Source organism: Cavia porcellus, unplaced genomic scaffold (genome assembly GCF_034190915.1).
Source record: "Cavia porcellus strain 051 isolate PalLab524CR breed Dunkin Hartley unplaced genomic scaffold, mCavPor4.1 scaffold_17, whole genome shotgun sequence".
Classification (NCBI taxonomy): Eukaryota; Metazoa; Chordata; class Mammalia; order Rodentia; family Caviidae; genus Cavia; species Cavia porcellus.
The window spans coordinates 2,096,126-2,118,631 of record NW_026947500.1 but is presented as its reverse complement, the minus strand read 5'-3'; the positions used below and the strand labels follow the sequence as shown (position 1 = coordinate 2,118,631).

Genomic DNA, 22,506 nt, shown 5'->3' with positions numbered 1-22,506 from the left:
TTGTAACATCAAGACATTTTAGTTGAATGATACAGAAAGTCCCTTTGAATTCAAATATAAAATAAGGCCATCCATCATGTTAACAATTTAATTACCTGAGTATATATTTTTCCGGCAAAAAACCCCATTATTTGTCGTGTATCTTATTACTGCATGGTTGCCTCAGGACAGCTGCGTTGTCACTGGGCAGGGGTTGTGGTGGGAAATGGTGAGATAGGGAGCAGATAAGCCCTGGAGCCTTCTGCCTTCTTCAGGGCCCCTGGATCCGTGTTTGCTGGAGGCCTTACCTGCTGAAGTCCCTGTAATCCTTGTTACAACAGTGAAACGGTGACTTGTAAAGGCAATGAAGCATGAAAGAGAGAGTGAAAGGGTCGAATGAAATTGAAACGTAGTATTTTCTGTCTTCCTAGGGCCCAGGAATTAGGACTCTAGCTGCTGAACTATCAACCTAGGACACTGCGAGATGTGAGATGTGCTCCTTAGGCCTCGTGGCAGAGGCAAAAATAAACAAGACCCGGTTCCTCTGATTGTGTCGGCGTCTGCTCTGCCAAGACTGCAGATCAAGGAAACTTTTTAGCTTTAAAAAAAATGAAGAGCTTTGAGTGAGGGCTGCAAAGTGAAAGAGACAATTCCCGGTCCTTCTGGGAGCAACGTGTTACAGGGGTGCCTTTGTCTGGCGCACTCACCGGGTGGCAGGCAGGTGTCTCGCGTGGCTCTGTTGTTGTTTTCTTGCTTTTCAATGCCCTGAGTACTACAAACACCTACAACAACATATACTAATAGATTGATAATAATCACTTTGGTGACTGGTGTGCATAAAATGGCAAAGAGATTTTTTTTTCTGCTTTTATGCCTTTATGAACCACTGTAGTTGGCTTGCTGTCTTGCAGTGAGTGTTGTTAACCGAGAAAGACAAAAAACAAAGGCCAGATGCCAACCAGCCATAAGCTCATGCTGCTTGTTTCCTGGCTGGGTCGTGTTACGAGAAAGAAGGTGTTCTGTCCATGGTAAGGCACCAAATTGAGGGTAATTCCTGCATTTCAGAGTAGGAGTCTGAAAGTAACAGCGGCAACAGGGTTCATTTGACAACTGTAGGTGAAAGTAGCCCAGAAAGCTACTAGCTGTCTACTGGAAAATCTGTGCTTAGGAATTTCACTACACAGCCTCTGCTGGGTCTCTGTGCTCCTCTCTCTCTCTCTCTTTTGTAAATCTCAGTGTACATCATTTTAAAAAAATGTCTCTCCCTTTCATGCCTGAAGAAGAGTTGCTGTTTATTCTGTGGCTAAACAAATGAATGGAAGCTTCTTCTAAGTGGATTCACTGGAGATGGTCCAGAAATTGCCGATGATGAGAACAGGGTAGTTTTTCTTATGGTTCCTTGATAATTTTACAAACGCACTTGATTTTCATAGTGAATGAATGTTTTCATAAATGGAAACAAATAAAACAGTAGGCAGAGACTTTCTCAAATGCTTGCCAAAAACATTAAACACACAAAAGTACATTCACAGTGAAAATTGGTTGAAAACAGCTGTTTTAAAAGATTTTGGGGAATGCAGTTAACAGCATCATCATTATAAGGCCCAAAGCAAACGTGTTACTGATTACACCCCATGAAGAAATCAGAATGTGTTCCTCCAAGAAAACACCGTCGTGCATGCTGTTTGCAAATAACTGCAACGCAGGCTTTGTCATGATTGTGCAGCTTATCTGTCAGGATAACACTTGCAGGAAAATGAGCATACAACTTCTCTTAACTAATCAGAGCTTTTAATCATATTGTCTGAGTGTAAGTTTCCTCTGCATCTCTTCCCTCTTCCCAAGTCGGCTCTGTCCCCGTGGGTTGTACTCCATTTCGAAGCTGCACAAGAAACTGGATAAGAAAGAAACAGGGGACTTCTACTTGTGGGGGCACACAAAACCAGCCGACCAGTTGGTTTGAGTGTCAAACCCACTGTAGTTCTAGGTCAGCTCCTTAGAGAATGTGTTTGCCCTGGGAGCACAGAATGTGTTCAGGGTGGGATGGAAGGCTGCGGTGGGGTCTGTGGGGTATGGAAAATTTAATAAGGACCATGGGATTACTGCCCTGAGAAGTAATGTTCATGTGTTGAAAGGGCACTGTCAGAATGCCACGGAAGTGGGACCTGCCGCATGTCTGCAGCTCGGCTGTTATTGTTCAGCCTGTGTCTGCACTGTCTGTCCACTGTGGCACCAAAGGGCTTTACAAACACTTTCCATAATGGGCCTGAAGCCTCCTGAGGGCTCTGGGGTATTAGGTGAGAAAGAATGCAAAGTCCAGTAGTTGGCAAGGAAAAAGAAAAAAAGGCTTTTTCACCTTCTCCACACATCTGATAGAAGGGTCGGATTTCTTCTGGTGATGAAAGAGTCACGGCTGGGGACCAGCCTTCTTTCACACCACGGGGCCACATTGTGGGTCATGCTGGGACTAGCTGCCTTCTCCTTGACTTCCTGAAATGGTAAGGAGGACCCTAATGTCCAGGACGGACTTGGTGTGCTAGACACACACAGAACTCGGTATTATGGCAATACAAATATGAGAAATCAGGTGATTCTGTTATAAGAGCTGTATGGTTATTATTTCACTTGTGTGAGGCTGCTTTGAGGCCAAGTATGGAAATTTTGTGAAGTTCTATAAACTCTGCGAATCTCTTTGAGCCTTTTTAAAAATAGAATAAGACCTACCATATACAACTTTTGTGAGTAGCACCCACCAAATGCAAATATGGATGTGCAGCTTTTATAAATTTGTATATACACATGTGCACATGCCAGCAGACTTTCAGAAAATGAATGTCAGCATTACACTTAGAGGCATCCCTTGGACACTTAGGTTTGATTTGAAATTTCATATGTGAGACAGGCTTCCCTATTTATTGAAGGGGAGGAGAGTTCCTGGGGAAATCCTTCTCCACTAATTTAGGCTTCTCCTCCTCCACCTTCTCCTCCAATCTAATTGGAATATTGGAGACACCCAGGGTTAAGCTGAGGCAAAAATAGACTTGCCAGGCAGAGAAGCAGATTGAGCAGTGATTCTATTCCAAACACTTAGGATTCCCAAGACCTCAAAGGAGGTGTTGGGATGTGTCCTTGAGGACCTTGAAAGGTGATCACATGGCAGCTCGAGGTGTCTGGTGGTGGCGGAGCACCATAAACGCATTCCCTACATGCCGCCTGGGCTTTATCTTCCCTCCTTGTACAGTTCTGAGCGTGGAAACCCTCCTCAGTGGGACTGAAGGGCTTTTCTGAAGTCCGGAGAAAGGCTGGCTGCAGAACCTGAGATTGGTGTACCTGAAGGAACTGTGTCTGAAGGAGGCCGGCCTCACAAGGCACCTTTTGTCCAAGCTGACAGTGTGAGGGAAACATGGAGAATTGCTGATAAGTGTATTGCACCCAAACTTTGATGTAACAGATAAATCTATTATTGATAATGCTCCACCTATGACTCTTGGGAAATGTTTTCGATAACATGACACAAATATTAGTATTACCAACTATCAGTAGAAGTCATTTGCCAGGAAGAAAATACAGTTGATTTTGAACAAATGCAATGGTGATAGAGGTCAGCTATAAAGCCAGGTAACTATATAACTCTATCACTATTTCCTTTTCAATGAATTATGGGCAAGATAAACAATTTTAAGGAGCCTACATATAAATGTGTTTCAAAAATGACTTGAATATTTAGAGTAAAATTTATTCTTCATTTAAAAAGTGAGAGATTTGATTAAATTGTAACAATAAATTCTGAAGATGAGATCTAGGACTAGGGTTTTAATCTTGACAAATGGAAATGATTTGGAGACAGGATCTTTCTCATATGAATTTTATACAACCTTATTATTGTTGTTGTTAAAATAACTGAAGTAACTCATGTTTTTATTGCCATATAAAGTATTTTTATTGTACAATGGTTCTTTGTAACCATACATACTTCATTGCTCATCCATTTTTTTCTTTTTTTCAATTCTGTAATCAATTATCAAACATAATTGTGTTTCAAATGTGATTGAAATCATTAGAGATGAGGGGCTGGGGATTTAGCTCAGCGGCATAAGCGCCTGCCTTGCAAGCGTGTGGTAGAGAGTTCAATCCCCAGTACCGATAAAAAAAGTACGGACAAGAAATCATTAGAGATATAAAGAAAGCATAACTTGAATCTTGTTTCCAAACAACTTGTATAATAATGGTTTTCCTCTAATTCTGTAGTTGTTTGAAGTAGTCATATACTATGGATGATATTATCTCCTTGGAAACATTTCCCTCATAGAAATTACTCTAAAAAAGAGATTTCTGAAGTGGTACCCACAAACCAGGCTTTGTAGAAAATGGATATTTGGGGCACAAAAACATATTAAGACCTATTTCTATAACTTTGCTACCATTTTTATTTAGATTTATTAATATGTATATCCCTGTACTGTATATTATATCATGTGTGGATAAGTAGAGTAATTTATAAATAGTGGTTTATATCTGCACATATTGGGATACACAGTGAATGCATTTTATTGTTATAGTATGTGATGCTAAAATATTTGGAGGCACTGCTTTATGTTATGTTTTCCTCGAGAACAGAAGGACTGCTCATTTGTTTCAGCTTTTGATTTCTCAAATCACACCTTATGACATAAGCAATGTTGTGCACATGGCTTACTTGCTTTGCCTTGAAAACAGAGCACCATGGAGTCAGAACTCGAGGGAAGCTAAGAAGGTCATCAGGCTGATTTGGTTTCCTTTCTGGGCAGGATGATACAGACCAATAGGCTTCTACTCTATTTAGAATTACCTCTGTATTTTCCCCCAGGAAATTATTTAAGTGGTGGCATTTGTATTTACTTTGAAAGATAATGGGTATTTGGCCAAGAAAAAAAAAAAAAAGGTAAGGATAAGCTCCTTGGCTTATTCAGAATGTAGTACTTAACGTAGTTATTCCTCTGTTTGTTTCAGTGGAGAAGAGGATATAGGTTTTGAGAACTAATGGAACACATGGCATATAGCAATACAGTCCAAAAGAAATAATACTGCAAATTAAAAACAAAACCAACAAAACCCTGGTGAAAATAGCTTTAATATTTTTCTCTGCAAATGTATCACTTTGATCAATTCCACATTTAGGGTTCAATTTTTCCTTTACAAACGAATATCTGATTTTGTTGTGAGAAAAGGTGATCACAATGCTTAAATGATATTATGTCTTCTCAGTGTTATGCTTTAGAGTTCACAGAATATTTTCAAACTGGTTATCACATCTGACTCTTACAACAAATCAATACATGCCTAATGTGATGCAGGAGTAAAAGGAAATGGTACAAAGTCAGTGGGAAAAAATGGGGTCTCACTATTTCTAAGTCCAGAGATACTTCTTTGTGCCAGTGCTTCTCAGGGTGTGATGTGAATGGAACTTGGTCGAGGACCTTGCTCAAATGAAGGTTCTGGGTGAGAAGCTTTGGAATATGGACTGAGGGCTGACTTTCTAACGGGCTCCTGGGTGATGCTGATGCCTTTTTCCACAGATCATAAAAGTAGCAAGATTCAAACTCATAACTGGCTGCTATGTGATGTGACTGAGACAGCCTTGGGAGAAGCCAGGTGCAGTGTATTTAGGGTAGTCAGAAGAAAGGTTTATCACTGCTTCCCATTTCAGAAGAAGACAAAGTACGATGCTGTACAGTGTTCAGTCATACCCCGCTAAACTTCTGTGTTCCTTTCTCTCCATCATTTCTGTTCTCATCCGGACACCTGTATCTCTTCTGGGACATTGCAGCAGCCCCAGAGTAACTGTTCACATCTATTTGCCATCAATCTCTACACTACCATCAGCTTTTTCTGTCTAAAACATAATATCATCGTGCTTTTCCTACCTTTAGGGTTCTGCAGTGATTCTCCATTTCCAGTAAGAATAGAAGCCACTTTTTGGTGCAGCACATTGGAGTCCTCAAAGTCTGACCTATATTTTTCAAATGCGTCTCCTACAGCTGACACTGTAGTCACAATGTGTCCTCATCTGCGGATACCATGTTCCATCCAACCAAAACATTTCACATTTCCCAACTATAGCATACTTGCTTTTTTTTGATACCCTGGAGTTTTATTCTTAATGTGTTATAGCTCTTTTTATTAAACATGTCTTTTCATTTAGTCCTTTTACTCATAATCACTAGAAGGCAGTTGCAAGAGAACCTCAAATATCAAGATTCAATTAACAAAAAATAACAGGAAAAAGTGATGAGCATAAAATCATCTGACATGTAAGTATTTTGAAAAATATCTTACACTTATGTATCTACAGATGTATTCGATAAAAATCGTTCAAAATGGGGCCAGGAATATAGCTTAGTGGCACAGTACCTGCCTGGCAAGTACAAGATCCTGAGTTTGAGTCCTGGTACAAAAAAAGAAAGAGAAAGAGAAAGAGAAAGAGAAAGAGAAAGAGAGAGAGAGAGAGAGAGAGAGAAAGAGAGAGAGAGAGAGAGAATTGTTCAAAAACAATATTGTGACAATCTAAGATACTAAATTATCTGCTAGTGTTTTATTTTTAACAATATAGAATGTTTCATGAATTTGCATATCTTCCTTACAAGGGGTCATACTAATCTTCTTGTATCATCCAAGTTTATTCTATCTATGGCTAATAGGAGCAGCCTAGCTCTTTACGTTATCTAATACGAGACATTTAAATCTAATGAAAAAGATTTATAAATGTAATTGTTTACAATGGAGTGATGGAATCTTAAATTGTGTGTGTGTGTGTTTATGCATAGCTGATACCTGACACTGTTTTTTTACGTGGTAAGCATACAATAAGTATTTCCTGAATGGATTTACTAGTGCCTGATATAACTATAATCTTAATGGGATTAGTACATGAGATGGTTGAATAGTTCTGCAATTTAAAAGAAAGTAAAATAATTAGGATCATATATTTGCGTGGAATTCACAAAAATTGTTCAAGATTATCATTGCATGCTTAGAGAAATGATGGAGATTTTAAACTTTGCACAACAGTTTGTTTAGCATATCTTGACAAATGACATCTTTTGAGTAAGAGAAAAAGATAATCCCAACTGTGTTATGCTTTACCCCACAGCATGTTCCAGGGACTTTTCTTTCCCTTTCTGACAACTTTATTTCACTGAGAGGCATTAGCGCTGGGTGCCTTATGCCTGATGATGACTACTGGTTCCTGTGTGCTCCTCCCTTCTTCCACGTATGATTTCTGTCAGCATTGTTCCTTTCAGAGATCTTTGCGGAAGAACTTTAAAAGGTGATATTTTTAAAAACTGGGACCCTTGATCATAACAATGAAACACTTGTCTTGCCTTTGCATGTATAATGGCAGAAGGTTGCCTTTGGGAAGCAACAGAAATGTCAAAAATTAACATCAAATATTGTTAGAATATTGACATGCATTATTTGGATCAGGAAGAGAAAAGAAGTAATTTTACTTGTTACTAAAAAATATATTGAATATTGGATGGGAATTAAAATTAGAGGCTTGAATAAGTAAACATTAACTAAATATTTTCATTTACTCTAGAGCGAAACCATACATTTTCACAACTAGGTACACAAATTAATGCATACACATGGTCATGTAAAATATTTTTAATTTCCAAGAATGGAGTCCTCCAATCTTTTTGTGTTAACAAAAATCTACAAAAATATTCTCTTCTCTTTTCTGCTTCACAAATTTTTCTTCCTGTGCTTCTATCACCACCACTCACGTATCGTCTTTTGCTTCTCTCTCTTCCTCTGAGTTGTAATTTGTATTTACTGCCCAACAGCTATTTAACGAAGAAGTTTCTCCTTTCTTCTTGTGTTTGGTGAGTGGAGCAGGAGAATGTGGTGCAGAAGGAACTGATCACGTTCATTCTGATGTTCCAACATCAGATCAAGACATCAGTAAGCGATCAGATTCAACATAACAGACAAAGATGCGCTACAAGAAAGACTGAGATTTGTGGTCAGAGGTTCTAGCTCAATTCTGAATGGCTGAAATCTTGGTTTTTGTGGTGGCTGTTGAAATGTACAGAGGCAGTTTGAAGAAAATGCCTAGAAATTCAAAGTGGAGAACAAGCTAGAAATAGCTCAGGTGAACCAAGATAATGCTGGAATGATCACTTCTTTATCTAACTGAAAATTCTATCAAATGGTGAAGGTGAAGATCACTCTTACCTCTTTGATTTAGAATAAAATCAACCAGGCACAAATGAGCCTACCCAGGACAGGATAGTAGAGGCCCTCTACTGAAAGGAGTTGGGGCGACCGGGAAAATGATGTGGGACGTGGGTAGCCGTGCAGTGCCATTTCACTGCTCGGTGCAGTATACTTCACGGCTGGAATGAACTCGGTGTAGTTCAAGGTTGGACAGTTGGTGTTTTCAAAGTAGTAAGTGTTTTTTAAAAATTTATCTCAACACCTCTGAAAAGAATTGGAGAAATCTCAATATTTGGCTTGACTTTTCAAGGTCAAATAAATGCTACAGCAGCGGATAAGGCAAGCAACTGACCAAAAGGAGAGTGAGTTCGTCACGCATCAGGAGCCTTCATTGCTCCCTCTGACCATGCGAGCTGAGACCGCATAAAAGCAGCTCCATTTGATTCTTAACTCCCCCCACCCCCCTTTTTTTGAATTCTGTTGTCTGTCATTCTACGGCATTGATTATCAAAGCATTTGAGGACTAACATGATAATCTGGCATTTATATTGGTAAACCTGGTAAAACTTACCAAATAATCTTTGGAAACCACGTTTAGGAAATATTTCTGAGACTGTAGTAATGCTTTCATTTTGTATGTTGACTTCCATCTAAAATCTCTAAAAGAAATTTGGAAACTACAAAATTTTTAGTGCATTCATTTAGAAAATCATAGTTTCATTTTAATGTAATCCCAGCAAAACATATTTAGAATTGGATCCAAACTTGTAGAACTGAACTTGTCCAATATGCAGACTGACTAAATAAAAAGGAGATTTTGGCAAAATTATGATACTCCATCACCTGTGTACAAAATTCTGATGATAGCCAAGAGGACATCAGGAGTGTTACATGCCCTTTAAGAGAGAGCTAGATACTATGAAATCTTTGTGTACACGTTGGTACCTAGCCTGGTAAAAAAACACAGTGTACCAATGAGATCCCTTTACATCCTTATTTATGTCATCATTCATTCAGTAAATACTTCTTGGGATTTTTCTTTGTTCTGTGGACCTTGCTTGGTGCTGTGTTTGCACATGTATCTTTGGTACTTCTCCCCAAGAGAAACTGATTTGGTTCACTTTAGAAACACTTTACACTAAGAGGATCATTAAGATCTCTTTAGTCTGGGACTTACATGATAAATGGAAGTGGGTCTGAGTTTTGCTGGAGCAGATAGAACAAGGGCATCTTTTTTAGAAGAAACCCTGCTTGGGAGTCAAGTAGAAAGTTTTGTTGTGAGAATTCCCTTGCTACAGTCCTATTTAGTAGTTGGAGCAGAGTTCACATCTGGGACTCCCCAAAGAATTGGCCATTATGAGAACCCAGTGAAACAAGAGGAAACAGAAGTAATATATATTGAAAGGCTTAATCTGATAGCTTGCCTGTCTTCAAAGGAAGTTGCATTTGTGAAGGACATGCATGCTTGTGAAGAAAGGACCTTCATTAGGCATTGTAAAAGACTAGCTCCGGAACTAGGAGGTATTGGACTTGTTCTGTGCCCAATGGGGGACTGTGCTGGACTAAAATTCATCTCTTTGGGTGCTGTGGCAGAGTCCTCTGTCCAGTAAAGCCCAGCTTCTTCCTTTTTCTGTAAATTAAGATTTATTTGACAAGAAGATTCCACACAGAAGCAGGAGAGTTACAGCCTGACGAAGCAGAGCTCACACTCATTAGTTTTGTTTCATCTCCCTTAATTTTTTATTTTTATTAAGTTAGGACATGTTTCGTCATACTTCTTGTTTCCAGGGAGGGAGTAGATTTGACATCATCTATGCTCATGAGGTCAAGAAAAAGAAAATGAACTATTTGTATAAGAGTGAGAACCAGAGAAAAACCATTGAGGCTGCTATAATACACATTCTCTGTTCCTTGTCTTACTCTACTATGTTGCCTGTCATGATTTCAAAGTATTCCTATGATATGAAAGGAAAGAGGAGCCTCATGGAATGCAAAGAATTCTGGAATTACTAGAACCTATATGGTGCCAATAGTGTGTGTGTGTGTGTGTGTGTGTGTGTGTGTGTGTGTGTAACACAGATCAGCTTACATTATATCCTCTTTTCTGAAGTATGAGTCTTTCACTAAATATTTTGGTCTTATAATGGTAGCAAATATTTTGACTGTCTCATGTACAATCAAAGCACTTCAGAAGCTTCGAATTATTTAATATAGACTTGCCACATTCTTTTCAATTATATTTAGTTTGATTAGTTGCCAAGTGTCAGAGATTTAAGGTATTTCTGGTCTTCATTTCCATCATATAGCAACAGTGATTGCCTCTGAGGGAGGGAACACAGATTGGGGAAATTTTAGCTTTGTATGTATTGTTATGTAGCATTTTTCAATAAAGATATATTCAAGTATTACTGTGTGTTAAACTAATTTTTAAAAATAAATACAGGATTGGCAGTATTAGGTACATAATTTAACCAATTTATCTTGTACTCCCCACTTTTAAGATACCATATGCCATAAAATCTAGCCAAGTTGCTATAGCAGACAGGAAGATGTTGTACATTAAAATCCATTATCTTGTGTTCTGTGTATTCAAAATGGTTCTTACTCTATCATATCTAGATTTTAGTTTTTCAAAGAATTCATAAAAAGTAAATACCCCAGTGAGTGTTCCCTAGCTTTAACAAAAATTCCATCTACGTTTTAAAAAGAGAACTTGAAAGACATCAATCCAATATTATAGTTAACATAATTTTGAAATTTCATAGTTACTTGTATAAATACAAACCCTCTTAATTTCCTACAAGCTTCCTAACTGGAATCAGATAAACTTTTGAGCTTCATCTAGCACTGCAGACCAATTTAAACTGTAGTTTGCACTGTGCAGTTTTTTGAACCTTCATTCTGGATAGCTGTTATAGAATTATTATGTGACTACTCTGAATATCTGAATATGTGGACACTCATTATCAAATATGTATAGTAAAAAAAAGGAAGATGGTAAATAAAACAGTGTATTTTAAGTTGACATTTGTGTATCGTTGGAAAACTAAGATATTTACCAGGATAACAATGTACAGTACACAAGATGACCTTGGGATGTTATCAAGCCGTTTTGCTCACAAGATATTGCATACATTAAACACCCTGGACAGGAGACCTTCCAAAACCAGACCCAATGACAAATGTGGATAACAATTTTAATCCTGAGCAAATTACAGGGATAAAAATTAGATATTTTTTATCTAAGTATTTACCCTGTGAAGGCAGACAAAGTCTAGTTGTCCTTTTGAGGTCAGGTCAAATGCTGACAGTTAGTTTTGAATTCCTAGCTTTTAAAATGTTCTTAATATCATTACTCCAGGTTGTCCTCACCATTGCAGCAGGGCTCATGATAGAGGGTCTTTCTATACCATCGTGTTGTGAGCACCCTACCAGGTGTTTGCATTAGACACCTGTGTCCCTCCTCTGTTAGAGAGGGACCTCCCTGGAGACGCTGCCCTGAAGCTCTGTGGCTTACTCCAGGCCTTGCCTGCCTGTTTTCTGCAGTTTTGCTGCAAATAGTAATTGAGTGAAAGCACCGTAAAAGTTCTTTACAGTTTGAATATGCTACTGCCATTTTTATAAATGTGAATCTTATTTTAGTTTATGTTATACATCTTGGCTCACTTTAATGTCTGTTATTAATTCTGGAGTCAGAGCTGTCCAGTCGGACTTTCTACAGTGATGAAAATATTCTCTACTCTGCACTCTCATTATGGGGGCCACTCGTTGATACGTGGTTATTGAACATTAGTGTGAGTTGGAACATTAGTGTGAATTTTTACTTATTTAAAATAGTTTATGAACTGAATTCATTTTAATTATTTTCCATTTAAATAGCGATATGTGGCTAATGATTACTGTGTTTGACAGTGTACTTACAGATGTTTGTCATATTTTTATAGACCTAGAGAGTCAATATTTATGTTACAGTTTTCATGTGAAAAAATTACCCCTGTGGTTTATTTTATTTATTATTTAATTTGCATTCAAAATTCAGATCTTATCTTCCAACTTGTTTTTTGATTCCAATTTGTTTCTTTTTCCCTTAGAGTACGGAGCTCACACTTAGGTCCTCAGACACGCTAGACGAGCATTCTGCCCCTGAGCTACATTCCCAACCCTGTTTCAACTTCTTAATTTTTCCCCAATTCAACTTCCCTACCATTTCCAACTAGCAGGTACTTTTTGGCAGCTTATCACCAGAAAATAATGTAAATGCTGTGAGCTAGAGAAGTATGCTTAGTTCACAAGGATATTATTAAAACTTCACAGTATGTGTTTTCTTAGATTTCTAGTTCTTACGATTCAATTGACATAGACTGAAACCCAGGATATATATTGAATATGTATCTCTCCTTTCTTGAAACTCAGGCAAGCTTTTAAAAACACTCATCTTGAAGGAGCTTTGGAGTGCTGTGATGCACTCCTGCCTGCTTGCTGAGCTGAAGGTCCTGGCTTAGCAGCTGCCAGCCAGCCATGGCAGCACCAAGTGCCAGAGCAGTCTTCCTTTAGGGCTTCCAGGAACCAAGCTGCCAACAAGTAGGAACCTCTTGCTCCCTTATGGGGACTTTGAATGTGATTAGGATGAGCAATGATTCTCCAGAAGTGGGTAGAATGTTAAAGCAATAAACATGCGATTACACACTGCATACACCCCATTCTTCACACACGCCGCCTGAGATCTTACAGAGAAACCGCAGTGTTCTCAAGCCTGCTCTCAGGTTCCTTCTCTTTACTTAGAGGCCAACCAGGATGCACAGAAAACATACTGATACCACCTAGATAATTATTGACTAGGTGTAGCATGGATGGTGGAGGCTGTGTCCATTTTGCCTCCTGGTCGTGTTGTGCTGATAGAGGTTGCTTATTTCTATGTAGAAGCGTGATGATTTTCGTTCTTTGTGATGAGAACTTCAGCGACTGAGACCAAGGTAATTTGATTGAGTGTTCCTGCAGCATATTTGGCTTTTGCATTTTGAGGCATTCTCTTTTTAAATTCTGTCTGTGACTTGGAATGTGAAGGTGGGCAGGTTCAGATATACAAAGCTGTAGGGTATATTTTATATTCCCCTGCTTTTGACAGATGTTCTGATCTGTACAGATATTTCATTTGTGACAAAGGGATGCTATAAAAGTGTGCTTTTATGTTCCTAAATGTTCATATAAAGCAGCAAGTGCCACTAACTGATCCGTGTAACTCCTCTTCCGTTTGAACCTGTGGACAGGAACGTGGCTTCCTTGTCAGTAGCCGACCACTCGTTTTCACATTCCTGTATTCTGGGGAGGCAGGTGCTGCAGACAGAAGTTAGCACAGGGCATTGTCTCTTCAGCTCATCTGCTGTCCTCTCTCACCTCTGCTCAGGTTCCTTCCCAGGACTGCCTCTCTCTCCCTCCTTTCTCCCCACCCCAGATGTGGTGAGGCTGACCTGACTTCCTGAACCACTGCCCGCCCCATGATTCTTTTTGGGTTGTTTTAAAGGTGTTAGGGCTAGGTTGTGGGGAGTTACATTGACAAATAAGTTGGCATCCACCTTGGTTTCTGAGCTAGTCTGTTCAACACCCAAATATAATTTAAAATTTATACAAGGGCCTTATCAGATATGTTTTAGAGATTGCCTTTATCTACAAGACTTTGTCCTCATTTACTGTTTCTTTATTACTGTATTATAATATAACACACAATATTTCTCTATAGAAACGTTCCTTCTGCCCCTGTCCCATCACCTCAAAATATTCTGGGGGAGTAGAAAGAAAATGATGCTCAGTTGCTGTTACTAACTAGTCATGTAGTGCATTGCAAGGTCCATGCTGGGTGATTGCGAAGGTTTTCTTTAGCTCCAGGACTGTGATTATATTCTTCTCAGAGCCTGTGTGTCTCCCCCAACTCTCATCTAAGCCAGTTCTATTCTTTGCATCCCATGAATCATGTCAGAACTCCAGAAGTCCCGGGTCTTACTTTGAGAACTAATGTACTCTCCCAAGCCTCGGGAGGAACCCCTTTTGTGATCAGCAGTGTGAATTCATACTGCCAAAGGGTTAATCTTCCAAGATTAAGTGCAGATTGGGTAAAATAAGAAAAGATCAATGGTTGTACTCTGCCATGAGTGGGGTGTTCAATCATGCAGGTTTCCAGCCAGATTTTAGAAATCTACATCACAGAAATCACCTGGGCGTCACACCCTGAGGAACTCTGAGTTAATGTGTGGTGAACAGAAATATCAAGTTTATGCCTATAGGGTAGTTTTCATTGGTATGAGCTTAAGCACAGAAAAAATGGGCTTGGTGGTGTTAATTTTTTTATGGGCAGTTGTGCGATAGCTGGTCTTGGAATGTTAGCAGCACTGTTGCAGAACTAAAAATGTTACCCAGAGACATTTTAAAAGAGCAATAAATATCTGGTTTTAAAATACAGACATTAAAAAAATTATAAACGTGGAAAGTCGTTTTTGGTAGTTGTTGTTTTAACATTGGAGCACTAAAGCTGCCTTTCCTTCCCTGGCTTTCTCAACAAGCAATTGTTTGGCTCAGTAATTTAGTGATTATCTGATTCTATGAACATTTAGGTATTTTATGCTTTAACATAAAGATTCCTGGAGGAGAGACTGTGCCTCTCCTCAGAACGATGTGTCCTCACAGTGTTAAGATGTGGCTGTGCTCAAGGCTTAGGGCTGTACACCCCGCGTGTGCCCTGCCATGGACAGTCCTTTGACGTGACGGGGTGACTTATGGAAGGCAGATATTATTTCTGGATGAGGGACATATAAGTTTGGTGCATACTCAGGAAGCCAACTGAAACCCTGGGTGCCTGCAGATAGCTACACCTGGCATTGTCTCCCTCGAGGAACTTGGACTGGTTTCTGCTACTGTCTGCTCAAGTGGGGTTCTTAGGCTGGGGAGAGCTGTGCCTCATGCTTAAACATGGCCAGGAAGAACACAATAATTTGTCATGCTATAAGACATAAAAATAACATCTCAAAATTTTAAAAATTGGAAAGCATTTCAACATTATGTTTTACTTGGTTCTGCCTCAGTTTCTTGTAGTTTCCACATTTTCTTGCTTAATATTTTACAATAAACATGGCCTTTTCCATACTAGTTGTGAATGTTACTGTGAATATTAAATATTAGCCCATCCAGGTACAATACGCTACTTATATTTTGTTTTATAGTTAGTGACTTAGATAGTTTGAAATTATGAAATGCAACACAACAAATGTGAGTATGTTGCTGTTATGTATTTAAAGAAAATTTCCAGCGGTGGAACTACTAAGACAAAGATTGGCAATACTTTAGTATTTTTTATGTGTATCATAAAATTTCATCCTTGTTTTCCAAAGGCATTCTCCCAGTTTTCAAAACTTCTACTTTGTGAGTACATTTACCTGAGCTGAGTTAATACTTAGCATAAATGAATTTTAACATATAAATTTAAAATCATAATTATATGTGGAAACAGTATAAATTGCGTAACACAGATATTCAGTAATTCAAGAGGTAAGCTGTTTGTTCATGTATTCGGGATTTTTCTTCCTCTTATTTGTATGTCTATTTTTATCTTCTCTCCACTGTAGGTTTTATAAATTCAACTTAGCTAACTAAATGTCAATTCATATTTTATAAATTAAACACCAATTATTCAAATTCTGAGCTTGAATAGACAATAAACTTGAACATTGTGCCTTTTTGACTGTGGTCAGGAAGCTTGTAGGAAGTACTATATATTTTCCATTTTTGTTTGGTGTGTTTGACTACAGAAAAATTGTTATTTTTTAAACGAGTCTAGAAGGAAGCTGCACGCAACACTTGTGCTTTGGATCAAAGGGTTGTAAGTAGTGTGTGTGTGTGTGTGTGTGTGTGTGTGTGTGCTGTAATGAAGGCAAGACTGAGAAAAAAATATTTCTGAACCCATTTAATCACAAGCTGTATCCTAACAAAAGCTTTCTACTTTCCAAAGCTCAGGTAAGATTTATTTATTTTTATCTATTTATTTTTGGCACTAGGGATTGAACTCACAACCACATGTGCTTACCAGGCAGGTGCTTTTGCTGCTGAGCTAAACCCCCAGCCCCAAGGTAAAATTTAAGAAGCCAAAAGTGCTCAAATAATAATAATAATAATGATAATAACCACCACTAAAGAAATTGGTTACTTAGCTTTAGGTGTTAGAGAAATCTTAAATGATTTAGGAACCTGCTCAGGGTATGCTTTAGTGCCAGAGACAAATGATACTCTTATTTTTCTAGCATTAAGGAGATTAGATTAAGAATTCCCATTACAGAGCACATAACCAGAATTTTTGTTGAGATGATGCCAAAAAAAATTAAGAAGCATGCTCTAAATTGGCAGAAGACTAACTAAAATCCAGAGGTATTTCTGCCATGACAAACCTATAAAATAATGTGATAGTTTTCCGTTCTCGAATTGCACCAGGAGTGTGCTTTTAGTTCATTGTTCATTGTAATTATGTAATAATGCCTATTCTAACTGCAGCATTTGTCCATATGTACTCAGAATTTGTTAGCAAGGGAGGTTTTTTTAAATTGGTGAATTCTAGTAGCTGTATACAAAGATACAAGATAGAGAGACAGATAAACTTTTTCAAAGAGTTAGAAATGTGGCGCAGTGATTCCAGTTCTCACATAATCATTAACTTAATGTGCTACTTTTGGTAGATAGAGCATTCAGCAAACTCCATGCCTCAGTGTGTTAATCTGGAAAAGGAGGGCGGCAGCGTCAGAGCAGCCTGGCCACCCAGGAGCGGTGCTAAACACGGAAATAAATACAAGGAAAGGGGCTTTGTGTGCGTGAAGAGTAAGACTGTGCAAAATGTTCTTCCTGAGTGGGATGTGATATGCTTATTCATTTGATTCCTTAAAACTCCTCGACAATTCAGACCCTTTGGTCTAAGTGTCCTGGGTCTCACTTGCTGTTGACCAATTAAATCTGGAAGGAGCTATAGGCATCCCCCTGTACCTCTTTCTCATCTGGAACGTTTAAACAGGCATTGCATGTGTAGTAAATGGTGTGTTTTAATAAACGTTCTGTAAAGGCCAATTATTCAGTTGATATTGAATTGTGTGGTAGGAAATATGGATCCTTAGTTACAGGGAAGATGTCTACATACTATTGGCATCTGTTTGGTAGGTAATGTTCTTAAGTGGCCTGGCCTTCCTCCAAAGTTTGATTATTCATAAATCTGTTGAGTGTGTTAAGTTGCATTATTAACGTTTAATCTTTTATTGAAGCAAACTCAGGAGGCTGAAATCTATTTGCTTTAGCAAGCTTGTTCACTGATAAATGCATGATTTGAAATTTTCCTTTTGTGAATTCCTCAGCACAAGAAAAACACAGCTGGGCATAGCACAGATCATATTTATCTTTTCATTAACTAAAGTTCAAGAAGATAGCACCATTGGAAGCTTAGAAGGAGGGATTGCTAAAGAACAGTCCTCCTCCTGTTTGCATACCCACTTGAGAAAAGCTTTCCAAACAAGTATTTGAGATACTTGTGAGAAAAGCTAGTTGAATTGTCAAAAGAAGACCAAATGAATGTATATAAAGTGGTTGGATTTCAGATAACATTTTCCCCTGAGTGTTTAGATTGGTTAAATATTAGAGAAAGGGAGATAATAACACTGTTTGTCGTCATAAACTTAGACATACATCTTTTTCACAAGGTTGGTATGAAAGGCCTATCAAAGATTTTCCATTCCAGATGATTTGGTTTCAACCTGATAAAAGACATTTTCAGTAGAGAAAGACTGGATGGTAATTGCACTAGATGGAACACAGACACTTTGTATAGATTTTATAATAGTTGGAATTTATTAGTTCTTGAGAATAAAGCAGTACTGGCTAGTGGGCTGTGACTGTGAAATTTAAATGTGTGTGTATTTATTTCAATTTCTCTGTGCAGTATTCTCTTTGTTAAAGATGGGCTGAAAAATTCTGTGAGATTTTGGAAGCACTTACTTGTAATGTACTGTAAACCTACTCATTAGCAGACAATTTCCAGGATGAAATAAGTGATATATAGCTGATATGAATTAATAATAAAGCCTTTAAATAGGAGGGTAGGATAGAATTATAGGAGTCATCTCCTCTATCTCTTGCCTCTGAGGATCGTGAGAATTCTGATTGTTTTTGTTTCTGTAGATCCCCCGACCTTTGGCAAAACACTGTGCAAACGAAAGAGATGAATAACTGCAGATTGATGTGTGTACTCTTGCAGAATTATGCTCTGAACAATTAGACTGTACAATAGACGCATTCCCCTTCTATCTTTCCTATTACACCTCAGCAGTATTTGGGAAGGGGTGGAGACTATGGAGAATAAAGAAAAGAGGCTCTTTTCTAGTCAAATGCAGTGTTTCTTAAGCTACTTTGGGCTCAATTCCTACCCAGTGCTGTCCAAAATGTCATGACTCCAGTAACTCATCATGGACTGGGGTTAATGTCTCACCTAGTGCCCATCCCCCAGGTCCTCTAAGTCCCTTTCCAAAGTGGGTGTAGTGTGGACAAGGACGGCTGTTTCCTGCCTCCGGTAACCTTGCGAGGCGCGTTGCTGAGAACTGAGCTGGAGCGTTTTCTGCTCCTAACAACATTCGCTAAGTCACAACTTGCTGTAGGTGGAACTTGTGTGAGCCTCCGTCTACTGATCTGTGGCTCTAGATTGGTGACTACTTGTTTCTCTTATTTTTCTTTTGTTTTAAAGCATATAAAACCTATATCAATTTTTACAAATTTTATAAGAGAGTTTAATAAAAATATTGGGGAAATTACAATGGACAGTTAAAAAAATCGTAACTAGGAAAATGAATTATTTTTCCTTATGATCATCCAGTGCACCTCATGTAGTTTATGAAGAAGAAAACTTCAACCACGAGATGTAAAGAAAGTTTTTCAAAGTCCATAGAGTTTGTAGGAGGGCAAGGACTAGAAACTAGGCCTCCAGCCAATGGTTTTTCACTTCCTTTTATATCTTCCACAAAGTGACTTAAAATTTCAAAGAAATCTAAAAATGGACAAAAACTGAAAGCTTTCACTTTAAAATCATAAATAAGACAAGGATGTCCACGATCACCTCTCCTATTCAACACAGTACTGGAAACACTATCCAGGCAAGAGAGAGAAACCAAAGGAATAAAGATAGAAAAGGAAGATGTTAAAATTATCACTATTTGAAAATAACATGATACTCTATAGAGAAGAACCAAAAAACTCCATTAAAAGGTTACTAGAAGTAATAAACAAATTCAGCTGTGTAGATGAATACAAAGTCAGTGCTCAAAAGTCAATACCATTCCTGTACACTAACAAAAAACTCACCGAGAGAGAAAATATGGAAATATCACCCTTCAAAATAGCATCTAAAAAAATGAAATACTTGGGAATCAACCTAACTAAGTATGTAAAAGATGTATATGCTGCAAATTATGCTATGCTAAAAAAGGAACTGAAGAGGATGTTAGAAAATGGAAGGATATTCCTTGCTCTTGGCTAGGAAGAAGCAATACTGTGAAAATGGCCATATTCCCAAAACTCTTATACAGATTTAATGCAATCCCAATCAAAATACCATGAACATACCTCACAGATCTAGAGAAAACAGTCCTAAAATTCATTTGGGAACAGGAGAAACCTAGAATAGCAAAGGCAATTCTGTGCAACAAAGGCAAGGCAGGAGGCATCTCAGTTCCTGACATGAAACTATACTACAAAGCCACAGTGATAAAATCAGCATGGTACTGGTAAAGAAATAGACCTGAAGATCAATGGAACTGATTAGAAGATGCAAGCACTACTACAAAGACACTCAGCCACCTAATATTTGACAGAGGGGCTAAACATGTTCACTGGAAGAAGGATAGCCTCTTTAAAATATAAATAGTGTTGGAAAAATTGGCTTTCCACATGCCAAGGACTGAAACTAGACACATGCCTATCAACATGCACAAAACTAAAGTATAAATGGGTCAAAGACCTAAATATTAAAACAGAAACACTAAATCTACTGGAAGACAAGGTAGGCAGAAGTCTTGGAGACATAGGGGTAGGCAGAGAATTCATGAACAAAATGCAAACTGCACTGGAAACATTTCAAAGAATCAACAACTGGGATCTCATGTTACTGAAAAGTTTCTGCACTTCAAAAAAAATCACCAACAGAGTGAAAAGAAAACCCACAGAATGGGAAAGCATTTTAGCCAACAACCCCTCAGACAAAGGACTTATATCCATAACATATAAAGAATTGAAAAACATCAAGCCCCCCGAATTCAAAGACCCTCTCCAAAAATGAGCATCCAAGATGAACATACAGCTCTCAGATAAAGATATACAAATGGAAAATAAATACATGAAGAAATGTTCACCATCACTGGTCATTCGAGAAATGCAAATTAAAACAGTATTGAGATTTCATCTCACTCTAGAGAGAATGGCTGCCATCAAGAAATCAACTGATAACAAATGCTGGCAAGGATGCAGGGAAAAAGGGACATTGCTCCACTGTTGGTGGGAGTGCAGACTGGTGCAACCACTATGTAAATCAACATGGAGATTTCTCAGAAGACTAGGATTGGAAGTTCCATTCAATCCAGCTGTTCTCCTGCTAGGTATTTTCCCAGAAAAACTGCAAAGTTCGTATCACAGTGATATACGTGCACCCATGTTCATAGCAGCACAATTTGTATAGCTAAATCTTGGAAACAACCAAGATGCCCATCAACTGCAGAGTGGATGAAAAAGAGCTGGTGTTTTTATACAATGCAATATTACTCAGCTATAAAATGGATGATCTTGAGGCCTTTATAGGCAAATGGAGACAGCTTGAGACTACCCTCATTAGTGAAATAAATAAGAATCATATTTATAAATATCACATTGTGTCTCTAGTGTAAAAAGTAATTAGAAATGTAGGCGTAATAAAACCCCAAATGTGTAATGGCTATTATAAAAAAGAGGAAAAGAAAGTGCTCTAAAGGATATAACTGCATGTATGTTTAATTTAATATTTAATATTACTAAGTTTTTGTTGGATATTTGAACAGAATTGTTTGCAGTCTCACTGTTTAAATGTCCACTTTGTATGCTTACTTTTGTAACTTGAACAACTATTTCTAAGAGGACAATATGTAATTTTGATTTCTTACTGTTTATTTTTTTGAAACTATGTATTAATTCTACTCTTTTTCTGCTTTTTTTTTTTAAATAAAAAAAAATCTGAATGCTGGAAGTCAGTGGATGATGTGGCAGCTCCACGACTGTCTCAGAACTCTGGACCCTTCTAACTTCCTGCCACATTATCACTAGGTGTCACCTTCCACGCCGTGCACCCAAGATAGTCGCTAATTGGCAGCCATTCTGTGCATGGCCTAAGCAATAAAACCTTCTAGAACAGGAAGAGTTCATGCCCACTAGTCAGATGCCTTCAAACTGCTTTTCTAGAAGCCTCCAGACAATGATAACTGCTTATTTCTAATTGAACGGAAGTGCTGCAGCTGCAAGACAGCCAGGGGAAGAACATGCATTCTTTCCTTCTCTCCTTCCCTAACATCTTCATTTCCTGTCTTTTTTTTTTTCTCTTTGTCTATAATCTCCTGACTGGAGATCTAATTGGATCTATTAACAAAGTGAATAAAAAGTATAATTGATATTGAGTAGGTATCTTTTTCTTTCTGCACTGCTATATATTATATTTAAAAATGACTTTTAGAGATTGAAAGCAGATTTTTATTGTGTTTTTCTTTAGCATCATTTCCTCCAAAGTGCTAAAATGAAAGGGTGAAACGTAAGATGGATCTGTAAGTGCAGCTTGTTTTCTATGAGTGAGACAGTGGCAGGAGTCTGTTGCATGTTCGCGTGCTGTGCTCCGTTTTCGGTTAGACGCTGGTTCTGTTGGTTCCGTTGGCTGGAGGTGGGTTTAGCAATGACTAAGAATGCTGCCTTCAGAGAGCCATGCTGCATCAATAACAAACACTACTTAAATATTTAGAAATAAATAGCAGGTAGCATACTTGTTTTGCCCTCTACAATTACTGGATGCCTGCAAGTGCGAAGCCATGTTGAGTAATTTGAGACCTGGACTAACAGTGGCATAATCACCAGGCTGTGCTGCAGGGAACTAAGTCTTTTGACTCCTAACTTTACAGAAGGATGCATTCATGGGCGACATTGAGAAGGATTTATTTCCAGTCTGTCATTGGTCATGAGATTTATGGAACTATCTGGTTATGAATTTGTCTCTTACTAAGCTTAGTTCCTCTTCATCCCTTTATTTATGTG

The 22,506-nt window shown here is 38.2% G+C and overlaps 1 protein-coding gene and 1 pseudogene across 10 annotated transcripts in view; one reads left to right on the top strand and one right to left on the bottom strand.

Annotated features, from left to right (window-relative positions):
- Mecom (MDS1 and EVI1 complex locus) overlaps nt 1-22,506 on the top strand; it is a 533,468-nt gene that overhangs the window by 347,513 nt on the left and 163,449 nt on the right. Inside the window, exon 3 of one of the 10 annotated variants that reach the window (XM_063229015.1) lies at nt 411-21,159. The exons of the other annotated variants lie outside the window; for them this stretch is intronic. Within the exon in view, the coding sequence (XP_063085085.1) occupies nt 411-452 (42 nt within the window). The 3' untranslated portion in view covers nt 453-21,159. Of the gene's footprint in view, nt 1-410; nt 21,160-22,506 lie in introns of those variants that run through there. 10 annotated transcript variants of the gene reach the window in all.
- LOC111755133 (U6 spliceosomal RNA) lies at nt 6,559-6,656 on the bottom strand (annotated as a pseudogene).